General features: G+C 45.2%; 1 protein-coding gene across 1 annotated transcript; it reads right to left on the bottom strand.

Moving 5' to 3' along the window:
• Window positions 1-114: 114 nt before the first annotated feature.
• On the bottom strand, window positions 115-25,916 carry LOC121838122 (2-acylglycerol O-acyltransferase 2-A-like). Its single transcript, XM_042294193.1, has 4 exons — window positions 25,778-25,916; window positions 19,712-19,892; window positions 8,979-9,178; window positions 115-266 (listed from the first exon to the last, which is right to left on the bottom strand). Exons 1-4 carry the CDS (start codon window positions 25,914-25,916, stop codon window positions 115-117), a joined length of 672 nt encoding a protein of 223 aa, XP_042150127.1.
• Between the last annotated feature and the right edge of the window lie 1,392 nt (window positions 25,917-27,308).

Here is a 27,308-nt window from a genome sequence, read left to right as displayed (position 1 = left end):
TTTTTTGGCTCTGTACACGATCGTGAAGGTAGGTCCCTGTTCTCGCCTTCACTCCACCCACAGATATGCCGCAGCGATTTTGGGGCTCAGAATTGTCGTTTCCTGCGTGTCACTTCAGGCGATGCAGAGCTGTGCTCCAGGAGCGGCGTACAGGTCCTTGTGGTCCTCGAAGAGTCGAGAGAGCGCGATCGTGTACTTCTCGTGAAGAGCGTCCACCTCCTCGTCGCTTGGGTCCTCGATCTTGGCAACTTCCAGCGGCGCTCCGACTGAGTATAGAGACAAAAATAGAAAGCTCGCGTTACTTCAAACCCAAGAGTTATCCCACATGAAATTATAATTCTGGACAGAAGACAAGGACAGCTATAGTCTAAGCTGCAGCTCAGGGCGTGGGTTATGATGTTCTCGCGTCTTGGTTCGTTATTTGTACCAATGCAGCCGATGAAGTGGCGACAAAAAAAGCATTACGGAGTTTTAGGGAGTTTTAGGGGGGGAACAACAAAAGCGCGGGATCAGGGGGCATTCACTGGGCGTTACTGGTTTGTCCGGGTGCAGCAAACGCACATGGACGACGAGCGTCGTGACACTGTACGTTTTGGCGCTGCTTCGCTGATCTGACTTAAGGCGCAGCTTAAGAGGTGACGAAAATAATCCCTGGAGAATGGAACAAGGGGGACAAAGGACGAACACAAATTTCCAAACACAGCTAGGTGACTGGTGCGCGACCGAAAGGAAATCCGCCTGGTCCGGGTGTCAAACCCGGGACCTCTCCATTTCCAGTGTTTGTCCTTTGTCTCGCTTGTTTCCCATCTCCAGGGATTATTTTCGTCATTCCTGTCCAGCTCGCTTGCACCTTTGCATTTAATGGCATTATAATCTTAAGAGGTGACTGAAGAAAACGTGTATTTAGTAGTGAATTCTTGATTATTTTTTTCCCGTGAATTTGAGTATCATGAGCATTTGAACCGTGCGTATTAATAAACCAGGAAAAAAAAAACGAAAAATAAAGCCAGAAGTTTTAACTGCCTCGGACGTATACGTCCGCTTGTGATGGAATTAGTACGGCATCTCTGACTGCTCGTGTAAGGCTTGCGTGCGTAAAGTGTGTGCATTTTGAGATCTTTATAGAGTATATACGTCCCAATTTCCTTTTGTTATAGAGCACGCAGAAAAGGAGGAGGCTTTCGACGCAATTCTAAAAGAGCTGTTGAGGTTACTTGGTACAACAATTTGAAATACCTGTAATTTTGACATTTGTGTTTCTGAAGGCCAAATTCAGAAGATTTAAGTGTTTTCTTTTTCAAATACAGAACCGCTTTAATTTCCCTTTTATCTTAGAAGGAGTCTAAGTCGAACCTAAGAGTGAAGCTGGAGACTTGTTTCCAGTTATCAGAGCTCATAGATAGACCATGTGAAAGGCAAAACAGAATATGCGGATTGAACGCCTCCTCCCCTCTCCCCTCCCCCCCCCCCCTCCCTCCCCTTGGGTTATCATTCTTAGCGAATTTTCAGCTTTTACAAAGTTTTTCGATCCGTAAAACTTAACATCAAATATGTGGGTGCCAATCCAAAAAAAAAAAAAAAACTAAAAGACGTTTAGGGGTTTGTCGAAGCTCCTTATTGAACACGAAATCGCGGAACAATAAAACTGCACCCGAAGGTGGCTTCACTGGTTAGATCACAATGCAAATACTTTGTACCAAACACGTCTTCCGAATTAAAGTTAGATGCGAGCTCGTAAAGACTTCCCTGAAAGGCCAATGTCCTGTCGGCAGCCGACGTCTGCGGGTTACTTGACAATGGGAATCATAGATGGCGCTAGCTACCGTACACTTGCACGATAACGCAAGGGTGGTTTCGTTCCCACGTGAAGATACCGTCGTATGGAACTGAGTTCTAGTTTTATCTATAGGACCGAAAGGTTAAATAGCTTAAGTTATATCTCTCACCGATAGAGGACGCACACCTCTGGTTCAAATTCTTTTTTTAAATACTTCCAATTTTTTTTTCGACTTTTCGCCGCTCGTATATTTTACCACGAACTTTCAACATCTTGACTTTTGCTTCAAAAACATTCTAATGAGCATGTGCACTATGAAAAGCACTATTCTGCTACGTTTTGTGTAATTATATCATCAGTCACCACTTAAGTTTATGTTTCACTAGATATACGTCCGAAAAACACTGTTCGCAAACATAAGCACAAGCAGGATACTGCTTTTGTAGGCCAGCATTATTTATATGTAATTGTGAAGTGAATAAAAACATTATTATTATTATTATTATTATTATTATTATTTGCCGTATGTAATACGGTAGAAGTATTACATACGGCACTGATACCGAAACAGAACAAGAAAAAATTGATCATATTAATCTTCCATTATGTCATGCTTTGTTTACTGAGACGGTTGTTTGAAGACACTTTTGGAATGACAAATTTAAAGTTCCCCACATTGCACCTCGGGCACTCAGACATACCACTCGTTTTCAGGTGCCGAGAATGTCAACGAGGTATGGCAGAAGACAACGAATATTTTGTGTACCGGACATTTTCAACAGTCTTCCTGAAAGAGTGTTGGATCTGGATTCGAAAAAAAAGTTGAAACAAGCCCTACGAGACCTATTTTAAATCAAGTGTGCCTGCACGAACCAGACTCATCTTCTGGGCGTCTTAAACTGTGCTCTAAAGATTTTTTTTTCTTAGGCCAGTGATGTGATCTTTATTACAACCCAAGTAGTGTGGCAACTTGACATGACCTGTGCTTCATTTTTTTAAATATTTTGATGTCTGTGTGTGTGTTCTTCATGTAATGTGACTATCCACATATCAACAACTCTGGACACTAACTTTACCAATGCTTCAATGTTATTTTTCTTAAAACGTGTGTGCTTGCGTGTGTGTGTGTGTGTGTGTGTGTGTGTGTGTGTGTGCGTGTGTGTGTGTGTGTGTGTGTGTTTTATGTGCTGATGCACTCTTCACAATGTTGAAATAATTGATTTATAACTTTAATACTGGTGGTTTAGCCAAACAAGCCAATTCAGGCTTCGGCAGACCCGAATTATACTTCGTCGCATCCGAAAAAATAAACTATTATTATTATTATTATTATTATTATTAGTCGTAATAATATTATTATCAATAGTATTATTATTACGAGTGACCTTGTTATCGAGTTTTCTTTTATTAAAGCGTTATCAACCGACTTCACAAAGACTGGCTTATGAAATAGGGAGACAGATGAGATTGCTTGATTGGCAGGCATACAATACGCTTCGTTTTTGTCTGCAAGCGGTATTCGTTGTTTGTTGGAGCATCGTGAGTGGGTTACACGAAAAAAGTAGACGGAATCAACATTCATCTTATAAAATGTAACAGAGCAATTGCATCTTTCCAGGGGTGCATTCCACTTCCGGCCGCCATCACTGGGGGAGATAAATACTTCCGGTTCTCCTATTTTAGGTTGTGTTGGAACGGGTGCGGCGACGACCAACGTTACTAAAACCGCCAGTTGGGAAACTCACCGTTGAAACCTGGGCCGCTGGCGTCCACCGAGACAAAGCTAAATACGACAACAGCGCCACTCTTCATCATTTGTCCTTACTGTGGTCACTTTGAGCTTCTAGAAAGCATGTTTTTGCGTAAAAATTAACGGAAAAAAACTATTTTTGTAGCAACGTTTATTGGAGTTTAGTACAAATGAAGGGCGCATGTTTTCTAAAATCTTTAGTTTGCAAGGTTTTGCAGCACAATTCATATTTTTTTTATATAACCATGCCTCAGCGGTGATTTCAAGTAGCGCGTCCCGATCTAGGCGCATCTTAACTTGGGTAATAATTTCGGCGCGTCCGCTTGGAAGGCGGGGGTGGCACCTCTGAAACCCTTCCATCGTATCTGTTTCGGAGCCAAAATGGCCGATTAAATCCAAGACTTCGCGAAAGCATTCGATAAAGTACAGCATAAACGTTTGCTTATAAAACTTTCTCAGTTAAATTTAAACTCTGATATCATACATTAGATTAAAGAATTCGTGAACAATCGCTCTCGGCCTGTTTTTGTTAACGGCCAGTCCTCTCATTCACTTCCAGTCACATCAGGCGTCCCCCAAGGATCCGTCCTTGGTCTCCTCTTGTTCCTAATATACATTAACGACTTGCCGCTTCATGTGTCTGGCCATATCCGTATGTTTGATGACGATTATGTTATCTATCGCTCGGTTACTAACGTTTCCGACCAACAATCTCTCCAAGATGACCTTAACCATGTGCAAGAATGGTGTGACGATTGGCTTATAAAGCTAAACCTTGATAAATGTAAACTCGTGTCCTTTCATTGCCGCCGCAATCCCCTTCTTTTCCATTACACTATCGCTAACATACCAGTAGAAATCTTAGGTTCATATAAATACCTCGGCGTCACTCTGTGCAACGATCTATCCTGGCGCACGCATGTTACTAATGTTATCTTATCTGCAAACAAAACATTGTGATTCTTAAAACGTCACTTTCGTCACCCCCCCAAGGTGTGAAATTACTTGCCTACAAATGACTTATCAGGTCAAAGTTAGAATATGCGTCCGCAATCCGAAGCCCGCACCAAGTATATCTCATAAACGCACTTGAAGCTGTTCAAAATCGCGGTACTAGGTTCATTCATTCCTCGTATTCATATAACGTCAGCATATCTTCCCTGAAAGCAGAATCGGGGTTGCCTAGCCTCTATATCCGTCGCCGCATCACCATCCTTTCTTTGTTCCACAAGTTCTATTATTCTCCGCTTGGTTCCATGCCTTACATCATACCGCCGGCACGCATTTTTCAACGCACTGGTCATCCGCTCCAAGTGGCACGCCCACGCGCCCGCACTGTCACTTTTTTTCCTCATTTTTTGCCCGCGCAGCCTCAGACTGGAACGGCCTTTCCCACAACATCGCTGCCGTCACCTGCCCATCAACCTTCATGGACAATGTAGCAACTCATATCTCTCTCTGAATATTTATGGCACCCAAGAACTAATCCATGTCTGCCCACCCCTTATGTAATACCCCTTGAGGGGAATTTTTAAGGTAATAAAGTGAAGGTGAAGTAAAGTAGAAGTCACGTGCAGTTCTCGAGTGGCCGCTGCGAGAGAAATGGCGGTGTTGGGATAGCCATTAGCTCAGCTCTCGACTACGGATCAATGCCACTTTTTCACAGAAGTCTTTATGGCAGTTTCCCAACTGAGTGGTTCTAGCAACGTTGGCGACGACTCTTGGTTCACTAGCGAGCAATTCTGTGAGAGCTACGCTCTAGAAATGTCCCAGTGTCGTGCTTTTAAGTTGTCCGTGCTTACCGGCACAAACAAAAATGCAACAATTGAAGTTATTTCAATTATCTAGAGACGAGGACGCAACCACTGATCTTTATGACAATTGCTAGATCGCGCCTCCCCGCTCCACGAACGCGGCCACCGGATGGTCATCTTGTATGCACCGAAGTCAAAATTTTGAAGCGTTGCAAAGGCTGGGCAGCAGCGTGCTGAAGACACATTTTCTGCTCGTTCGCCGTCATTCGCCGAAGAATGTATTTTAAAACCTTGTGGGGGACCTTTTTCAATCCATTCCGCATAATAAGCTCTTCCAAGCGGTGAGGAAATCGATTATAGGAAATGATGAGATCAGCTTTAGAAATTCAACCTTCAACCGGCGCAGGCGTGGAATCTTTCATTGATCTGCTGCAGTGCTATCTCAAGTCTACCTTTGTGTGTTTTGGGGAGAGTACGTACAAAGGTGAGGATTTTGTATCGGCTCCTCCGTCGCGCCTGTACTCTGCGATATATTTTTTTTTTGCTCAGTGTGATAAGGGCATACGGCTATATGCAACGGTATTGTACGAATAGGAAGCTTAACAATTTTTCCACGCGCGTTTGCGAGCAAGCGTGTGCGTGGCCGAGTGTTTACCGCGCTTGACGGTCGAGCGGAAGGTGTAGTTCGATTGCAGTCGGCGGACTTTTATTTATTCTTTCAACTTGGCCTTCTCGTAAGTTCGGGAACATTCTCGTCTGTTCGAGTTTCAAATGTTCTCAGTCCGGTGTTACTGGCGTCGGTGTGGAGATATGTTTCGGCATACTGGTCGAAATGGCCAAGAATCGGGGGCGTCGATGGCGGCGTAACGGCAGGGTCGAACGCTGGGGCGAGACTGACTCCGCTCGCCTTGCGGAGTCCCTTATGTACCCTCGTGGGTTTCTTGATCATTCGGCTTATAATTTTCGGTGCGTAGCACATTTGGAACTCGATCAGACGAGAATGTTCTTGAACTTACGAGAAGGCCAAGTTGAAAGAATAAATAAAAGGACAGTCCGCTGACTGGAATCGAACCTCCACCTTCCGCGCGAGAGTCGAGCGCGGTAACCACTCGGCCACGCACGCGCTTGCTCGCCGACGCGCGTGGCAGTAAGTTGCTATTTGGATGATTGCTTGGCGCTCGCTCCGAAGTCCGTTAATGTCGGCATAGAAATGATCAACGATGTACTAAATTGTTTCCTCTTGAATTCACGTGGATTCGAAGTTCACTCATGAAACTATGACAAATGAAAAGCTACAATTATCGGATTTAAGCCTTATCTTTGAAACTGACCATGCGTGCTGGAAGTATGAACCGCGAACAAAATAAGGGTTTCTGCCGTTTAATTATGCTCATTTTAAACTTGTACAAAGGAGTCGCGGAAGAAAGCTTTGGGACAGGTGAACCGTCTTAAACGCGCAGGATACCCCCATCGTTTTAAGGGAGGTAGCGAATAGCCTTGTTACTCAGCGTAGAAAAAATAAGGACACGGTGACTTCAGCTAGAAACAAAACAAGTACATTCATAATTTGTCCCACAATTTAAATAAGTGACTTCACACTTCGAGCGTATGCGGCGTTTTCTTCCCCAAATAGGCTGCTTAATTTATGTTCAAAAATAAATAAAGAAACAGAATAAAAAAAAAAAAAGAAACAGCTAGTCTGTCAGTGCGCCATCACTACACTTGGCAGATAGAGTTTTCCTTTTTATGCGAGAAGCCAGATAAGACAGTTCTTTAGTACGGTACGTCTTCACCTATTTCTTCGTCCCTGTTTCTTTTGGCGCTTCCGTACAACAATTTACCACCTAGCCCATCTTACAACAGTGATCAATTAGAGTAGATTTGGAACATAACCATGGTTAATAGTGCATAATAGGGACCGTAGCGATTTTTCGCTTTATTGATACAACTCTCCGTAACAGCTGGATAATCCAGAACTCTGTGCACAATATATGATGCAAAGACATCTCCGCGCGACACAACTTATCAACTTTGCCGCGGCGTCGATTCTTGTTCGGTATCCATGCGTGTAAAGGCACAGAGACGCAGCACTTCGGCGTGCCAAAAAAGCTTTAAGCGCGAGACCGGTGAAACTTTCTTTCGACAAGTTGTGCCTTTTTCCTGCGGCGCTGCGCTTTCGTAAACATTTTCACGTGTTCTCAATGGCAATTTTCACCATTTACACAGGGTTATAAAAACATCCGCGAATGACGACGAACGAGTAGAAAACGTGTCTTCAGCACGTTTTCTACGCCAGCCTCTGTAACGCTCCAAGAATTCGATTTTGATGCAGGCAAATGGCCGTAAGGTAGTCGCGCTCGCGGAGCGGTGAGGCGAAATCCAGCAATTGTTATAGAAATCAGTGATCCGAACAGAGTCAAACAACTTACTTTGCGTGCACCATCGCATAGGGTGGTAACAGAGTTTCATACTCCGCAAAATAAATCATACAAATCAGCGTCTGTAGATGGAAAGCACAAACTTTGACTGAATGAGCATTTAAGGGGGGGGATTCTACCTCGCAGACGACCAAGCTAGTGATAAATGTAACTTGTGGCTCCATCTCTCAGTAGGCGCTGCAAGTAGACAACAGAGTGTGTTGCCTGCCCTCTGCGGCAATCGGAGGATGGCGCCACAAGTCACACTCATCTTCAACTCGATCGTCTACGAATACGTGCACCGTTGACTTCGGCAAGTTGGCTGGTCTCATTTTTTACCGAAAAAAAAATGAAAGCCGTTAACAACTACATGTAACGCCGAATTAGAGCGCAGCTCTTGAGGAGGAGGAGGAGGGAAGGGTCCTCCTCCTCATCCTGTGTGCTACTCCTCCCTCCGAGCGGCGTCGCCATCGCCTCACAAGGGTCACGTGACCTCACGGGGGCTACGTGACCCCTGTGAGGTCACGTGGCGATGACGATGACGTCATCATCAATCGTGACGTCATTGTCACTGGTGACATCATCAGTGACGTCATCACTGGTAGCATTGATGACGTCATCATCACTGATAACGTCATCGGCATCGCCATCGGCACTGTCACTGTGACGTCAACAGCATCGGCATCGTCATTGTCACTGTGACGTCATCGGCATCGGCATCGTCACTGATGACGTCATCAGTGACGATGACGATGCCGATGACGTCATCAGTGAATGCCGTGGAGCCATCAGTGAAGTCACAGGTGACGTCATCGCCATAATCACTGATGACGTCATCAGCGTCGGCATCAGTGACATGACCAGTGACGTCACGCGTCCCATAAGGCACCTCGCGGTTAAGCAGACGGCGACGCCGCTCAAGCTGGAAACGGGCGCCTAAGAGCTGCGCTCTAAAAAAAATAAACTTTGCCTTGTAAATTTGCAAGATAAAATCCACCATCTAAATGCAAATTTGGTAAAAGAGCTTCCTATATGCAGGCGCGCCATTTTATCTGGTTTGTCCTGGAGCGTATGAACGCCATTAGCCACACTATATACCAGTGGACATGCTATATATGGGGGAGGGCGGAGAGAGAAAATTCATAACAGCTGCAGTCCCCGAAAACGTTAGAAACGCAGGGCGTGAAGAGTCCCAAGAAACGTCTCTTTTCGTTTCTTGGGCTGTCAGCGACCGCTGTAAAAGACGTTTCTCACTGAACGTTGCCCTCGTGTGTACGTACCGACGGTGACGACAGGCTTGCGGAAGGGCAACCAGCCGTAGGAGTACTGGAAGACTCCCCTGCCGTGGAAGATCGGAGGCGCAAAGCCCAAGCGACGCGTCAGCCAGGCCTGGCACCGACGGAGCAGAGTGCCCTCCGGGTTGGACGCCTGCACGAACAGCTCGTTCTCGCCGAACGATAGCACGGGCACCAGGGACGACCTGCGTACCCATCGGGGTATGTGCTTGACCCTCTAAACAAGATCACCCGTAGTGACCAGGCGCGAGTAGCGCTTGTTTAACCACTGACTAGTGATGTCATCGACTAAAATGATCACGTGGCGAGCGATAATCGCCGCTAAGTGAGCGCTTGCTGTTCAGCGGTCGTGTTTAGGGCCTAGTAGCCCCGCGCAACTAAAAGGTCGAATAACAAATCTTAGTTTAGCCGGTGTTTAGCGGGTGACTCAACGAGGTAGAGGGGCTTAGAGCGATAAACCGGGGTTCCGGTCTGCACTCGAATGTGCCCCCCAAAAGGCCGCTGCCATTGTACGCAAATATGACCACTCGTTACGTGACCAAACCAAATACGTGAGGTCACAGGAAAGATTGCAGCGCCCAGGCAGCGGCTGGCCCCAGCTGGACAGGAGCATTGGCCGGAGCTTGTCGGATGCTTTGTTCGTTGTCGTTCGTCTCAGCGAGTTCATTTCAGGCGTTTCAGGCGCGGAAGCCTTCATCTGAGGCCGGTCGAAAGCGACTTCAGAGTTCAGCGTGCTGTCTCACGTAGGTATAACGTGAAAATAGGAAGGTTTAGATCTTATTAACAAAAAAAAATGGTCCTTCGCGCAGTACAATACGGTGAAAAAGTAAGGAAAGTAAGTCAAATTAAATCGAAAAAAAAGGAAGCAGGAGACTGTCACTTGGAGAAAACGCGTGTTTCTGTCGCCTAGAAACTCAATTATCTCTTCGTTACTCTGAATCGATAGGTTGCAGCGCCCTGTGAGAAATTTTAGGTCAGGCAGTGATACACAAAATTAATTTAGCCGACGTAAACAATGTTATGTATATTACCATCATAAAAAAAATCGCTTGCTTTTGGCATTTTGTCAAGAAAAATAAAGTTGCGATAGCACCTGAAGCTTTTTTTTTTCAGCGAACAGCACTTTCTCGTTGAATTTCGCGGGGATTTGTTCCTGCTAAATTTAGCAGGGAAATTCTGAGTGACGTCACATGACAATGACATCTTAGCGTCACATTACGGTGGGACGTCAAGCAACATCATGACGTCACGCGGCATATGATATCGCACCACGAAATCCCGCGACATTGTGACGTCACGTAACAGTACGACGTAAGGCACGCTGTAACGCCACTTCAACCACTTCAACTTTACATGATATCACGCCATCGGGACACTTCATGACGTCACTCGACAATTTGCTTCTTGCGCCTTGCCTTAGGCGTCAAACGAACAGTTTCGTTGCGCATCTGCCGCTCTCCCATGACCTTGCTACGAAGCAACCAACACCAACACGAGCAAGCTAAGTCAGCGGAAGGGTTCTCCCAACGCACGGTAACACTGCAGAGAAGCGCCAGAGGGAGGGGCTGGTCGCTCGCTGCCCGTAAAGGCTAACTGATACACTTCCGTTAGGCTGCAACCGAGTCCGTAGTGCTGCCTTGTGCAGCCTTCTGACTCCTTACGATAAGAAAACACACTGGTACACTGGCGCCATCTTTGAGGTAGCCCTGGAACTGCATTTGATTAGGCTTTGTAGTATTTGCGAAATCAAATGTACGCAGTACATTTGATCGTTTACATAACTAGGCTCTTTACTTTCCGGTTTTAACCGAAAAAACACCGATAAACGGGTGTAGCACGATTGCCCCGCGTGCACAATCCCTGTCGCAAAAACCCCGCCTCATTGGTCTCACGGTTAGAAAACCCCGCGTTCAATTACCCTGTCCGGTATTCCCTCGCACCAAAAGCCCCATCCTCACTGCTCCCGTCCAAGCCTCTTTGCTCTTCAAACAGCATAGTCCTATGTCTTAACCTAATCAGTTGAGGGTCTACAAAGGGTAATATAAATAAAAGAAACAACAAAATAGGTTTAACTCAAACCGCAGAAAAAATTAGAATGACGTACAAGTGGCAAATTGCAGAAATCTGCATAACCTGCGATGCACTCCACTGCTACAGAGGTATACTCAGACTTAGAATTATAGACTTTATCTAGCTATATGGATACAAATATTTTTAGATTAACGTAAGAAGGCTGGAAATGGTGTTTGGTGCTCTATACCTAATAAATATGGCGCAATAAGCTGTGGGTTAACAGTTTTGACAGAAGCCACTTCGTCGGAACTGTGAATCCATGCGTGCTTCAGAGTGGACTAAAGATTTGGTTCAATGCTTGTTCTTTATAACTAAAAGTTTAAATTTTTTGCCAGTGACTGATATTTTATGTTTGTTTTCACTTGTATTGTTTCAAGACGTGAATGTGTATAGCGTACTCCTGAAGAACGGGAAGGTTTATCCAGCTAGTCCATACTTCAGTCCCGGGTACGGAATTATTATGTTACACAAGCTCGCGTGCACACTTACTGTCTCTTAGTTAAATGCAAAATGCTCCGTCCTCGCGCTGAAGACCCGGTCACCTGATATGGGGGATTCGGAAACCGGACAAAAGCTCACCGAACAAAAGCTCACCGGACAGAAGCTCACTGGACAAAAGCTCACCGGACAGAAGCTCACACGTTTTTTCACAGACCCGGACAGAAGCTCACCTGATTTTGTTTTGCTACCCGCGCGAAACACGGGCTGAAATAAAATTCGGACGCGACGGACATTGCACCATTTTCAGGTGAACTTGTACCTCATCCCACGCAAGGGTTTACTACGGTTGATCGAATGCCATTTCGTCGAAACATTTTTTAGAGAACGGGCACGTTTTATTGAAGCCCGGTTTAGAGAAAGCACAGCCTCAGTTTAGAGATATGCCGTTTATCGAAAAGGGGACGCTATTTAAAAAAGGCTTTTCTACTTCACGCGTGTATCACTGGTGCGCGTGTTAACCCAAGCTCCCGCCGCTTCGCGGCGGCAGTCTGCGGCGGCTCATTACAAAAATGTTAACACACTGACTTACGCCGCTTCGCGGTGGCTTCGCGCTACACGCCGCTTCGCGGTGGCCGAATTCGCTAAAAGGAGGCTCATCGCCTTTTTTTCTAAACTTGGTTTCTCTGTAAGACCAACATGACATTTTCTCTTGGTGAGCTTTTGTCCGGGTCTGTTGAAAAATGGGTGAGCTTTTGTTCGGTGAGCTTTTGTCCGGTGAGCTTCTGTCCGGTGAGCTTTTGTCCGGGATTCGGGGGATTCGCGGCTTGCGCTTCTGAAACTGGGGCTTAAGAGGGAGGTTAAGAATGGCCGGGCAGTTTGCCGCGGGGCATTTTGACACGGGGCTTTAGACATCGGGTGATTTCGTGCACCACCGCCGATAAACATCCGCCGGTGTAAACAATACACAATCGTTTGAAACCGAAAAACACCGGTTCTACGATATTTTCGAGCAAGCGCTGGCGGTCTTCACCGAAAAAGTCCTGTATACTTTCCAGAACTAATAGACAAACACCGATAAAGATGCGCCGGTGAGGAAAGTAAAAATAGTCAAAACAAGACAAAAAAAAAAACGATTCCTAATAATTTTTTCTCCTATCAATCTTGTTGGTTTTTGTTGTTGATTTTTCGTCGGCAAAGTCCTACGCATAACTCTGTGAAACAAATCATCTTGCCAGGAATCATGCACTTTGACTGTCTTTCTTTTGTGACCTATGTGGTCATGAACTCTTGGAGGATAGTAGCTTTGTTTCACTGTTTTCCACAGTGGTCTTCTTGGACCACCGACCTTGAAGATCACTATCAGTGCCCTGAGAGACCAGTCACAACCTGTGCTCTTGTTCTCTTGAGGTGGGAATGATCTCAATGCCCTTGTCCCATTCAAGTCAGAACGGGAGATCGTCATTGTCTTGTTGCAGAGAAAGAGAGGAGAAAAACCTTCATTTCTCGACGGAAAAAATACTTAAAAACATGGTTTTCAGGTTCTGCTATTAACAGCAAAGTTGGGCTACTTTATACTCCATTTAGCATTGAACTTTGGCTGTTGGCTATGTGGCTATTTTTGGGCTATTTCACGTCTTAATGCGGCAAGTTTTTATTTTTTTGTGCTTGGTTTAGAGTAGATGAACAGAAGACACTTCAGCATGCGCACAAAGCGACAGTCCACCCTTTCCAAATTTCCGCTTTTAGAGATTTTTTGTGAGAAGATGCGCGGGCGTGACGCTAGATCTCTTGGGTCCAGTGAGCTACCGTGACTTAGATTCAGCTCCGACGTCATCGCTCTTGTATTCATTCTGGCTAATCTTATGTTGCCAAGTTCTTTCACCTTCCCCTGGCGTCTTTTATGTCCTCGAGTTTCCCACCATCCTCCTAGAGGAGGCACCTCTTCTAAAGAAAAAGGACAGAAAAGGAGACTCAAGATATACAGCAGGATTTCATGTCGTCCGATAACGCGTGCTGTGCAAGGTAAACAAAGAAGACATTTTTTTCAAAATATGGAAGATTTTTTTAAGCAGAATGAGCCATAACAAAAGACAACAGATTTTAAACAGTGAATAATCCGAACAAAATCGAGTTCGAAGTGCATGAGCAGCCATGTTTCTATTTCAATCCGAGTTTGCCATCGCGCTACTGACACTACCCACGTCGAATGCCGCCGTGGAGAGAGTATTCAGTGACGTATTCCTGACTAAGTCAGACATAAGGAACAGTATGTCTCTTCCAACTCTTCAAAACATCCTCTATGTAATGCTTGTTTTTCTTGATAAGAACGCCTGGTGTAAGCCTATCAACACTACATGAAGAATTTATAGGCCGTTTTAACACGAAAATCCTGCATGAGGCGAGTCACCCGAACACGAGCGAGTGTTTCATAACCATGTGACCGTAAAAACACATGTAAAAAAATGTTGTCCTTTTTGTGTGAAATAAAACGTTTTCAATGCATTTCAAGTTGTACGTCTTGCAAGCTGCTCCAAAACCCTAGATATGCAGACGCAGTGCCTTCGCCTTGAGCTGGTACATTCGAGCGCGCGATTTTTCGGGCTCTTCAGATATCTTAAAGAGGGCTACTATTGGGCTATATAATTATTTTGAATTTGACTGCTTTTCGTTTACCATCTGGCATTTGGCTGTGTGACCAAACCTAACCTAACCTACCTGGTAACCCTGCTAAGAAATAAATTTACAGTTTCGCCTCAAACGAACCAGATTGAAGTCACCAGAATAGAAGAAAGCGCTCCGGATGATTACGTTGAGGATTTGGATGATTTTGACGTGTGTACCGACCCTTCGTCTGTGGTGCACAAGTACTGCCGAATCACGGTCAGCATAAAAGATGAGAAAAGCGCTACGAGCATCACAAAGCACACGTCAACGAAGCGTCACGTCCAGCTCAAGAAACATCGTCTTGATGTATGCAAGTACTTTATCTTTACCATGTATTCATTTGATTTAAGTTGAGAAAGCTAAGGTAATGTTACATTCTGGAGGAATGCCCGTCGTATCTTTGAATGCTTCTATAATTTAAACTTTTTTAAAAATTATTTTAGACGGTAATCCTCAGACGTCCAGCCAGAGCTCTATGGAAGTGTGCTCTCTTAGAAAAAAATGGTCTATATAGTCCTTCTTTAAGGGAAGGACTCTTTTGTAACCTATGTTCCTTCAGAAAGGGAAAAACGTTCGTCCCTGAAGCAGAAGAGCAAAGTTCTTTCGTCGTCTTCATATCATTCATGCGGTCCCGAATTGAGAACATCGAATCAATAAAGCTTAACGGGGACGCTACGTCTATTGTACGAGACAAGAGGAGGAGAAAATAAAAGCGTAACACAAGCATTCCGCTATTTGTATTTCTTTCCGAAGCCAGCTACCCACGCAGGTAAAGGAACTTCCGTCTCAAAAGCAGTTACTCAGTCTTCTCGTCATCAGCATACCAAGTTATTTCGCGCACTTTAAGTCTTGCCTTTTCTAATTCTTGAGACACAATTGTTTTGTCAGCACCGCACATCACGGAGGAGTCGTAAACAATTCGCGAAACAAAAAGCCGCTCTTAAAACGGAAATTCGAGGCAGCCTACTTCGCTCAGTGTTGCACGGTACCGCGAAGCGTGCAAGAAGGTTAAATCGCTCGCCACGAGATGGCAGGGTCAAGCAGAGTGGTTGCAAGTAGCTAGGCTAGGTTGCGCTAAATACCGCCCAATTCATGGGTTATAAAAATATTTTTATTTTCTCACGCCACAATTGCACTTCGGGCTCCTTTATTGCATTTTCTTATCACACATCTCGATACATTACGGTGACCACAAACATTAGCTGAACACATACAACGAGCGCATACACATACACGGCACATACAAATATCAATACAACAGCACACTAACCCGATTACTACTTCGGAGCTGTGCGTTTCCGCCTTTTATAATCATCGTTTTGAAGGTACGGATTTTCTCGGTAGGCACCTAAGCAATTAGCAATATTCCCAGCGTACTGGTTTTTTTTTCAGTTATGTTATACCTTTGAAAGTATTTTCAACAGCCCAGTGGATGAATCTCTTAGTGAAATGTAAACGCTCATCTGTAAAAATTTTAAAGTCAATAAAACAAGGCGCTCCACTGTGGTTCCAAGCTATATGTTTGCTTCCTACACAGCACGTCGTAGCCAGCTTTTCTATCAGAGTATTTGTTTTCTATTTCTGCTATTCGCGCGCGGCTGCAATTGTCGTCTGGAATTAATCTCCATAAAGGGATATTTACTGAGCTAGAAGCGATACTCAAAGGGCAGATAAATCGCTGTTCGATCAACACGAATGCAGTCAAAACCGCGACTTGCAGCTGGTGTTAAGTGTACTGAGCTACGCCAGGGCAAGCTCGAAGACTTCTAACGCTCATCGCAGCGCGCCACTTGGAGGGAAGTTTCTTAAGAATCTGCAGTATATTTATGCAGAAAACGAAAGTATAGCTTCTTTTTTTTTTCTCGCTTTTACTTAGAACCCTCCCTTAATGCTAAAATTTTGATCTGTGAATATGCGTACTTTCCGTCATATTTTCATGCTCTTCAGTCCTTCCCTTAGAACGCAATCGCTCTAGGGGAGGGGACAACAGGATATCGCAGATGACAGTCACCTTCGCCACTGTACGAAAGGAGGGGGTTCAGACCAGCTTTCCAACATGACTATTCGCAGGTCGGTCAGTTTCACCGTAATCCCTCAAGCGGTCTTAAACTCTTTAATGTAAAGCAGCATGCCAACCTGCGACACCCCTCCCCTTCTATCACTGCCCGAAAAGCGGCATCAATGCCCGACAGTTTACGTCATCTAATCTTGCTGTTACACAACTTATGCCATTAATACGCGAACACACGCTCGCATCGGCGACAATCCCAGTCGTCGTTCACAACGCACAACACTGCCATCGCGATGTTCCTGCTATGTAGCTCACACGCGGAAATACAAAACCACGTTAAGTGCCGGTTGGCACTTGGTATCAGAAAACAGATCCGAACTCAACACAGAAGGCACGCAGGCACCCGGCAGCCAAACCTGTCTGTCTTGGACGCAGTTTTTTGCTGTTTCCATAACGTCGTCAACTGTGACACGTCGTTACAGTATACCAAATACGTCGTTCCGCAAATCGGAGGCGGCCGCCTTAGCCCAGTGTACGTAGCACTTCTGGCACCGCTCAGGAACTGCGCTCGTTCTAACGGCTTCGTTTGCTTGTTTGACAAAATTAGTGGTAAAAGCGTCACTGCAACCGGGATATTCCACACTTTTGGACTGGGAGACAGAATCGCAGACGGCCTTCGCTGCCGCTGAACAACGCTCATTAAACAACCCGCGCGATGCGCTCGAAAAAGAAAACCGAAAGAAGGTGAGGCAGGAGGGCGGAACCGTTCTCCCGTCTGCCTGGAGAAGGAGGAAAACGTCTCGTTCCTCTTTTCTTCTTGTGTCCGCTTGGGGCTCGTCGATAGAAGGGAGGAAACCGCGCCGTTTCTAACTTTTTCTTCTTTTTTTTTCTCTTTGAGTGTCCATCACGCGAGTCTCGAGTAAGGAGATGAGGTCGATGACGTGGCACACAGATTCTGCAAGGCCCACGGCAAGGCTGGCGTTCCTCTTAAGAAGACGGACGGAACCTTGGAGATCTCTTCAGATGTGTGTGCCCCACTGCTTGCACAATTCCGTCTGCGCAGTTGATGTGCCGCAAGTACTTACCCGACGTATTCGCAAAAGATGTCTCTGTACTGATGAAAATGTGCGAGAATTGTCCGATTTTTCTAACTATCGATGAAACACCTGAGCTCCGTGGTTGACCAACGATTGCTGTACTTGTGACATTGTTTGATTGAGAGCGTCTCCATCGAAGGACCTTTTGCCAGATCTCCAAGTCTTACAGAAGTGCAACGCCGTCGCCTTTGGAGTGCTTGTCTAGGACGTTCTCGGGAAGCTTGGCAAGAATTTCCGGAATGCATGCGTCATTTACTCGGACTCAGCATCATACATGCACAAGCTGCACATAGACATCCAACTATCTCATGCGGACTTCATGGAACTGCGCTTCAAAGACTTTTGCCTTTACCTCAACATCACACTCGCCGAGAGAATGAAACTGTTTTAGTTGGAAATTGTACCAGACTTTGTCGTCCACGTCCCTGCCCTCTTAAAGAGTTTGTGAAAGCTGCGGCGTAAGATCAAAACTATTTTTCACTCTATGAATCTTCGACCATGGTGTCCGTCCACAGTTAGCCCTTCACGGTGATTTTCCTTTTACGAGGCACTCACTGATGCTTCGCATTACTCGCGCCCAATTATATTTTTTCTGGAGAGTAGTGACACAGTTGGTTGGAAGCACAAAAAGCTGAATGCGCTTATCTCAGCTCCAGAGCCCTCAAAGAACTTCTTATAAAAATGACTTTCATCCACAAAACTTCGGGCTCGCTCTTGACTTGACATCATGAATGTTCTAGAGTCGGAAAAAAAACCTCGTGCAAGAAGTGTAAACTGTTTTCGGCGTAAAGCTCGCATATTTGCTGAAAAGGTGGAATACCCTTCCGCTCGAAAGCTACGGCAGTGTTGATGCACTTCTGAAGATGAGTTCTTCCTTTTCAGCTCACTACCGCGCGATCCAGAACAAGTGGCTGGGGGCTGTTCCACGGAACATCGCTGATTACCTGCTCTTCACGGATTAGTTGTTCTGGTTCGGCGTGCAGATGGTAAACCCTTGCATGCAGATGGAGCTGCCGGAGGGGTTTTCTCCCTACGAAAGTAACTTCAGGCTTGATAAATGTATGGTCAGTGATCCGGAAACTGGGTTTCTTCACTACCACCAGTACGCCACCAGTGCTATAGTTTACCCCGTGCTCTTTTGAAAGCTAAACGCATCGGACTGGCAGTGGTCAGTACTGTTCCAAGCCTCGTTGGATGTTTCGGGGCTTCCTCTCGGCAGCGCAACTGTTGAGCGGGCATTCTTGAAATTGCGCGTCTTTCGTCAACAGGAAGGAGCGGGCGGCAGTGACAGACGAGAGTCTAGGAATGTACGCATGCATATACTACAATAATCAAATGTTAAATCGATTATCTAACAAAATGTAAATAAAATTTCAACTGTTTTTTGTCTTCAGTGGTCGTTTACATACACAATTCTTTTCCCCGAAAATCACCGTTTTCAGCGTCTGCACTGGAGAATTTACAGAAAAGCACCGGTATTCTAGAAAAAAACAAAAAAAAAACACCAATTAACATCCGCCGATTTTTGTTATAAATAAACACCGGAAAGTATGCACCCTACTTATAACATCGTCAATACACTTTCAAGCCCCTGGTGAAAGAATTATGCGCAGAAATCCAGAAATTATGCGCAACTCGCAAGTGTTATGGGTCTACCCCATAGATGGCGCCAGTGTGCTTTCTCGTCATATGGGATCACAAGGGGTTGGTATGCACTGGGCTGCAACCGAATGAAGGGGTGCGAACCGGCCTTCAAAGTAGAACCCGGAAACTGGAAAACATTTTGCCCACTATACACTGGGACATGATCTCGGCAAGAAAACTGCTATGGTTCCGAGCTAGCCAGAGGGTGTTTTCACCGACGTTATTTCGTCCACCTGTTTGTTGTTATGAGCAGCCTGGCGCTTAAAGAAGGCGAGTGCCCTGAAGAGGCACATCACACCCTCGCATTGGTAGTGTACAAAAGTTTATAAGTTTTATTACGCTGCCATCTAGCAACAAATCGGCGGATTACCGTCCTGTAAAGACACCCTATACTGAATGTTTTAGCTGCGCCAAAGACTCACCCGGACCTATTTTTAATATCGCTTATTACCCTTGTGCGTGCGTGTATGCTTTTAATACTTCACGAAGACTCCTTAGTGCGCACTATGTAATTTATTTTTAATGTTATTTAATATATGTAAACTGCTGAATCACTGAATAAAGAGGATGCTGTTACTGTTCCTGTTATGTTTCTGGATTATGTGACTATTGCTATTAATATAAAATATAATTAGCTTGCATTAACAACCGTCTTAACAAAAAATACCTCAAGCGAGGCTAACAACGAAAACAGAGCTCTGCCGTTCAGACGTCTAATAGAGCGCCGCTGTCTTCACAGTCATTCTGGAAGTCACCCGAAGTCCGCCATAGCTTCTGCAGGCACGTACCCATGTTGGAGGGCTTTTCGCACAAAGCCTTTCCTTCGGCTCAGGTAAAGTCTGTAGCTCCCCGGATGGGCGTCCAGGACCTCAATCGCTCCTCCGACCACCAGAACGGCTGCGTTTCCTTTGTCCTGCTGCTTGGCGCCAAGGATAAAGTCGATGCTCTTTGGAGTCGACGCACATATTCCTGCGGATGCGATGAGCGATGAGAGAAGCCCGTGCACCATTCCAATATTTACAAATCTTCACCCCAGCACGCGCGTGTTCACCTTTTTTCATGGTAAGCAAACCACACGTCATGCTCACGAACGCTAAAGGTGGCATTGGCCAGAGGCTTGTTGTAGCAATGGTGTAGACGTCATAGCGGTAAGCTGACAGAGCAATAAAATTTGGTAAAGCCAATCAACCGTAAATTTTTTAATCACCTGATCACGCTTTCTGCGCGTTCCCAGGTTCCGAGAGCGGGGTGGGGATATAGGAAGTACGTGATTCACAGTTCCAGAAAACAGGTATAGCTTTTTCCGCCTTGTCAGATTAGCGATGTATGTAGTATATAGGTGAGACAACATTGAAAATATAGGTTAGCCCATACCACGGTGACAGAAATACTTCAGGTGGCGTAACGCTGAGCCTTCGCCGAAGAGCCAGCGTGTCGAAAATCGGCATGGCCTCCTGAGCCTCCGGGGTGATGGAGCGCCCAGGTGAAAGGGCGCGTCACCAACCCAGAGGCTGAAGAAGCCTTCCTTTCATGAGCGGTAGCGTGCGCCGGGCTATGACGCCGTGTAGTTTTACGCGGTTTTCACGTGGTTCTCGCGTTGTTTCTGGCCGGTTTCGGCTTCCAGAGGTTGCCGGTAATGTGGAACAAGTGGTTCGTGCCGCGGTGCAACACAGGGTACGAGACATGCGCGGAGGAGCTCACTTTTTGTTACTCGACGGGGAACAGGACCACCTGAAGGTCAATACTTCAGCTTGGGCGAGTTGGTGGTTCCGACTTACACTTCAAAGCGCACAAGAACCTACGCATCTTGAAAGTTACCTCACGCAAAGAAAGAACACTCACACTGCGCTGACTCACAATCCTGGTTTGTATTGTGCTTCATATTTATATTCCTTATTCTTATATATAAAGAACTAATTTAAGCTACGGCTGATATAACTAGGTTACGTTTCCTAAATAGTCTAGTTGTTTTTGTTTGTTTTTTTACAGTTATCGAAGGGGTGCTAACATATAAGCTATCTAGCGTGGCAATGTTCGCGGTTCCTATGATTTCTCGCATATATTTGTTATTGCTCCTGCCCAGTACAATGCAGTTGGCCAGAAGTGGAGAACACCCTCAATCTCGGCAATGGATGCCTAAATGACCTCAGTCGGCCTTGATGGCGTTGGTTTTCTGTTCCCGAATTCGTTCGTTGAGACATCATCCTGTTTGCCCGATGTAGCGCTTTCCACGGGAAAGGGGTAAGGAATAAATGCAAGGAACAAACTTAGTTTTGTGATTCTTGGTGCAGCACGCTGGTCGAATAGAAGGCCCATTTACCTTCTTACATAAGCTAGAAAGTTTATATGGAGCGGAAAAGGCGACGTCGAAATTGACTAGATCGGCTGCTTTCTCGAGCTTGTGGAAAAGGTTGTGATGACAGGGCATTAAAGAAGGTCTTGTGGTGCGGTCTATTGGACGGCGTGTCATAGCTCCTTCATGCTTAACTTTCCTGAGTAGGCATTCAGCAACTGCGGTTAATAAAGACGAAGGGTACGCCCCTGAGACCAACCGAGAGATTTGCATTTCTAAGCTAGTTTATACTGTGTGCTTGCATGATTTGTTAAAAAGCTTTTAGACAGAGTTTTTCAATGCCCCTTTTAACAAGCTTTGAGTGTGCTGAGCTCTAGTTAAGGAGTGACTTTTTTTTCCTAGGATTGTAGGACCAGCAGCTGTGACGGTGTGTCATGAACACTCGAAGGTCTAAGAATCCTTAAGGATCGCTCAACCGGGGGTTCGTGAGTAAGTTTTAACAAATTCAGGCAGTTTTTGAAAGTTAAAAAAATACTGACCATCAACGTGGGGAAGGTTTTATTGCCAATATAGAGGAATATCAAGTAATCATCAACGCATCAAAACGCACGCCCTATTTTTTAGTGCTCCAGGTTTTGCTGTAAAATTCTGTTATGAAAGGCAAGAAAAAGTTCACTAAGGACAGGAGCAATACAAGACCCTATGCATACTCATGATTTTTGCAAGTATGTTATGCAATCCCAGGTGGCAAAGGTAGATTTCAAGTAGACGGTTATTAAGTCCAGAAAACCTTTGATAAACAGACCAGTAGCGTTTTGAAAGACGATGACACCGAAGGTGTCAATGCTCTCTTCTATGTACCTGAGAAGACGATCTTGAGGTAAAGCATAGCAAAGATATTTTACATCGATGGAAAAGGCATTGAGTTTTATGTCCTTGAGACATTTGTGGAGAAAATGTAAGACCTTATCCGAGTTTCTAATCAAGTAGGGATGATTTGGGTCGAGTAGGTTTAGTTAGTCTTGGAAGGATACAGCGACCGACATTTGCCAAGTGCCTTGTTCAGACACAATGACCATGAGGGAGCGTTCGGTCTTGTGGGTTTTTTCATTGAAAAATATCTCAAGGCTGGAAAGTTTGCTCCTGTCAATGGAGGCACAAAGTTGCTTTAAGGCAAGCGAACCACATAATTTTTTGACTTGGCTTTTTATCTTACTTAAGGATATACGTGGTGGCATTGGAAAACAGGTACGAGGGCTGTTAAGGCCTAAACCAATATAACGCCGTGATCCTTTACTTTTATTTGTGTGTGCTTGGTTTACCCGTGATAGCTTACTGGAAAAAAATAAGGAGCGCCGTGACCATGCACTTTTTGTTGTATCGTCATCAAAAGTGCATTGATTGGCTCCATGGGAACGTAGCGTGTGCTCCAATCGCGAGCTCTTTTCTTTAAAAGGGAACTACCGACGAACGGTCAAGCAGCAGAATCACATACAGGGACTACCCCGCTCGCGCTTGTGTCCTTCAGAGAAGTTTATGTGAACGCCAGACAAAGTAAAAAGTGCCGAGAGAAAAGAGCACCGTACGTTTCTCATCGCAAACATAAAAAAATAGGCATAGCCGAAACTTCAGTCTCTGTCGAAATGTATCTCTGCTAGTAGTCGGGACCAGAAAGGCTGACAATTTCAAGAACTTTATTATCCGTTATCCGACTTGTCCGTCTCAAGTTATCCGTCTCGATGGTTGTAATCGTGTTTGTGATATTTGCATCGAGAATACGGAGTTTGTTGCGAGCAGCGGACGCACTTTCACTCCAAGGGCCTCAAACTTGTGGAAAAAAAAGTTGGTGCCAAAAATTCGCGGAGTCGGCTAAAAAAGTGCGAAGTCATCGTCGTGATAGGCCAATTGGTGCGCTCCGTCAACTTCGTCCCAAACTTTCTGTTTGACGAGTTTAGAGGCCTAGGCATTCACGAGAGTCGTTAGCCGCCGTTTTCTCTTGAAAAGTTTTGAACATCGCGATAACATTTGGGGACTAATTAAGTTCCTACACTTTGGCATCGGGTTGACACCACTAGAGCTACATTTGGGCGGAGTCTGTAAATTCAGGGACGCTCCTTTATTTTTCTTTTTTTTTTTCTTTGTTTGCAAACACCCGGTATAGCTTGAAATCCATTCTGTGGTATGGATATTTAAAGAGGGTCGAGTTGAAGATATGGCACCAAAAATTACCATGGTGAAGATGCTTGATGTGCCAAGGTCGGTGGTTTTGTTTACCACTTTGGACTAGTTTCTCATGACATTCACAGTATGTGGAATCAGTCCAATCCTGCTCAAAATGTTAAGCAGAATTTCGGTAGAACACACTGCGTTCGGTGCTCGTCAGCCTGACCCCAAAATAGTTTTTATGCCGTGGAGGTGCTTAATTCTGGTGGACCTGTGGCCGTTCTGACAGCCACGGGTCGGAAAACCAGGCCTCCTCGCAGAGAGCTCCGACTAGTTTGTGAAGCGTAGGATGGCCAACTTCCTTGGAGGCCTTCCTGTTCATTCTCTTCGGGGGCACGACGGAAGTATTATCGAACCAACCCGTGGCATTGTACCTTGCACCTCGTCTACATTGCCGCGAAAATGTGGGACCGCGCTACTAGGTTTCCCTCTACTTTGAGATCACCGCCGCTGTTGAAAGAGCCCTTCGGTTACTCAGCACACCTGTGGGTAGCGAGAAAAAAAAAACAAGCAAAAGGAAGGCCAGTGTCACCGGTGTGTCTTGTAAAATTGTAATTTTAGTTATATGTGTAATTGACATTCTAGCACGATGTGGTTAGTAGTTTCTGGGTTGTGGAGTATGCTGAACAGTCTGCCCATTCTTTTTCACTACATAAATCGAAAAAAATCAATATTTATTTAGAAATAGATGCCATCTAGTAAAGATAAAAATATATATATTATCGCTTTTTTGCAGCTTAGCGTTACCAAAACTTTTTTTTCTGCTCAGTGTGATTTATTAACTTTAGATTTATTCACGCGGCGAGCGTGAGTGCCTGGCATTGAAAGATGATGTTAGCTAACTGACTGCATATGGCAAAAATACCGTTTTATTCGAAAAGAAAAAAATATAAGCATCGCTAGGCTATCGTTCTGCGAAGTCGCGCGCATTATTCTTTACGCTTCCTACCTATAGAAGAATCTTGAGCTATGCTTTATATAATGAATGAAGGAGGTTACGACATAACGAGCATACACGCACTAGCCTGGCAAAACGTTTGACGAAGGAACAGGGTCTTCTAAGAAACACGCCTAATCTTCGAAAAGGTATCCTTCAAAAGTATGAAAGTTATTCGCAAAGTAACATTCGATGCAAAATTGAGCGCTCATGCAATACATGCAGAGCCTTAAGGCTTTAAATACTGGCAGAAAGTAAAAGACAAAAGTATTGTCATTTATGCGCTGTTTCTTCTTCCTCACTATGCACATGCCTACAAGAATTCATAGCTTCGAAGTCATTCTACTCGCCTTATCTTAAATGTGTAACAATGACATTAACCTATTCTCAAATAAAAGTTGGCAGACATATTCCGTCTTGCTCTACAGCATGTTAATTCCTTATGATGATATGTTCCCTACTGAAAAGATTTCGCACCAATACAGCCTATATTCTATAACAAAATTCAAATGATCCATAGAAACAAAGATTTCAAAACTAAGAAGTTTTATCTGTGGACTTCACAATTTGACGTAGCTCATTAAAGCCGCCCTTATAATAAATCAAGACAAAACAAATTATTGTCGCTGCTTCGCGCCGCATCAATTTAATACCTCAGCTGATTGGGAAAAATATTTTGCGGCTAAGAGAAGAAACATCCGCATTTTGACAGGTCCAGCATGGTAGACAAGCATGGCCAAACGTCAAGTTGACACAAATATGTATGTATCAGGTCCTATTTTTTGCATACGATAAGATATGTGACGTTAGTCGCAAGAATCCGTATAGTATTTATTATTATTATTATTATTATTCAATAGGACAAGTGCTTCCCTAGGGTGTGTCCTAGAAAGTTCCTAAACCCGTTTTCAACATTTCAGGAAGCTCATAACCACGATACTCGGTGCAGGGTTTCGATTGTTGTGTTTCCGCGTTCTATCGCGCCCATACATCAAAAGTGATCCCCAAGTCGCACCGAATGACGGCGCAGCAGCCAGCCTGTACCGCTGCCGGATGTCGCGGTTCTGACAGATGGCGCTAGAAGTCCCGGCATGCTCTGCGGCATGCGATGTACGAGCGAACGCGAGTGTCACTGTCATTGAGGCGTCCTAACCTGGCTCCCGCCGCTTCCATCGACTGTCAAGCTACACAGCGACCCGCTGCAGAGCAAGCGTTTGCCGCACCCACCGCGGCTTCTTTGACACTGTTAAGATCGCGGCCGGCGGCAGCATGCCCCTTTGATGACGTCATTAGGCGGACATTGCGGGACCACATTTTTTAGGACGAGGTAAACAAATTAGTCGGACACGTCGTTCCGGGCACCACACCATAATGTCACTGATGCACGTAGCGACCTCTTACCTGTACTAAGCAGCAGGTCCCGATGGATCGGGAACCGGAACTGTCCTTTCAGGACGAGCAGGTGTGGCCGGATGTTGGGGAACAGCTCGCTGAAACCCGTGCCTTCGGTAGCAAAGTTGCCGAAGGCTCCCGCGCACATGATGCCGTGAGGATGGTAGCCCAGCAGATAGTTCTTTCCGGGAGGCAGGTCGCACGTCTTCACCAGGGTAATTGGGAAGTAGTCGCGAAAGTACCTGCGCGCCGGAAGCGTCAAGATCTACATTCTACTTCCAGGGTACTATACACTAAAATAAATTTGGTCTTAGAAGGCCTTTTAGGGGTTCTTCGGCTGTTCTATATTTTGCACCCTGAAAAGTTGTTTTTGGCACCCCCGTTCTTCGCGAAAAAGCTCTAATTGCGTATTTTAAATTCTTTTGTTTTTAATGCGACAGAGTTCCTCATTGCCCAGTTGTCTTTCTAGTGCGCCACTGTGCGATAGTGTTTGAGGCGAAACTGTTTTTCACGAGCTGAAAGAGTTCTTGTGGCGTCAAAAAACTTTCAAGCACGGTTTTTTTTTTTTTTTTTTTAGTATATACAGGGCCAGAAACGCGTCTCCATCTGGTGTCTATTGCGTCCCAAAAAGTGGTCCCCCGATTTCTGCCTACTGAGGTAATAAAAGTCTACTGTTGTCACGGGCAACAATCCTGGTGGTGCGACAACTGCGTTGATAAATATGGCAGACGCTTGTTCTGCAGCATGCGGCCCACTCCTCAGCTTGACAGTCTTCGGAAGCTTCAGCAGCCAGGAGATGGAACGGCGTGACGACAGCGACACTCGCGTTCGCTCGTTATGTTTTTTTTTTTTTTTTTTTTCTTTTCGGGTCTTGTATACCATCAGCCACCAGGATCGCGACAACCGGCAACGAGACACGATGACTTCTTTGACGTCATTTGTTGCCTTTTCGGGACCACTTTTGGTGCATGGGCGGGTATAGGAAGCTAAACACAATGGTGTCGAGGACAAGTTACAGGCAACGTAATCGTACCGCTTCGCGAGCGAACGACGAAGACTTCTCGCAAGCGTACCAAAAAGCCTAATTCATATTTTTTTGGACTATCTGTTCGAATGGATTAATTGCTTGATACGGCGAAACCCTTTGAAGTTTGCGGTAGCTCGCGGCGCTCAGCCAGTGTTTTGTTATGCACGATTGAGTTTAATCCACAACGAACAAAAATAACGTGTTTGCTAACACTCCATATGGTGCTGACGACTGAGTATAGTCACCAACAAGTAACTTTGGTTGTTGAAATAGGTAGTGTTGCTTGGTTGTTGACCGTCTTTGCAAGGTGTTTGCTTCAGAACTTATGACTGCTGGTATGCACTAACAAACATGTATATATATGTCCGGCCAACACCGGGTTCGCGGACCAATGAAGGAAAGAAACTACCCTAAATGCAAAAGTCACATACGACGTTGTGTTTTCATTTTGTAAGTGGTATATGTTTTCTGGCAGCCTAACGAGTTTACTAAAAAATATATGCCAACTCACCG

This window comes from Ixodes scapularis, unplaced genomic scaffold (genome assembly GCF_016920785.2).
Source record: "Ixodes scapularis isolate PalLabHiFi unplaced genomic scaffold, ASM1692078v2 PGA_scaffold5__190_contigs__length_132052651, whole genome shotgun sequence".
Taxonomy (NCBI): Eukaryota; Metazoa; Arthropoda; class Arachnida; order Ixodida; family Ixodidae; genus Ixodes; species Ixodes scapularis.
Note: the sequence above shows the minus strand (reverse complement) of the source record. Positions and strands in the feature narration are given on the sequence as shown.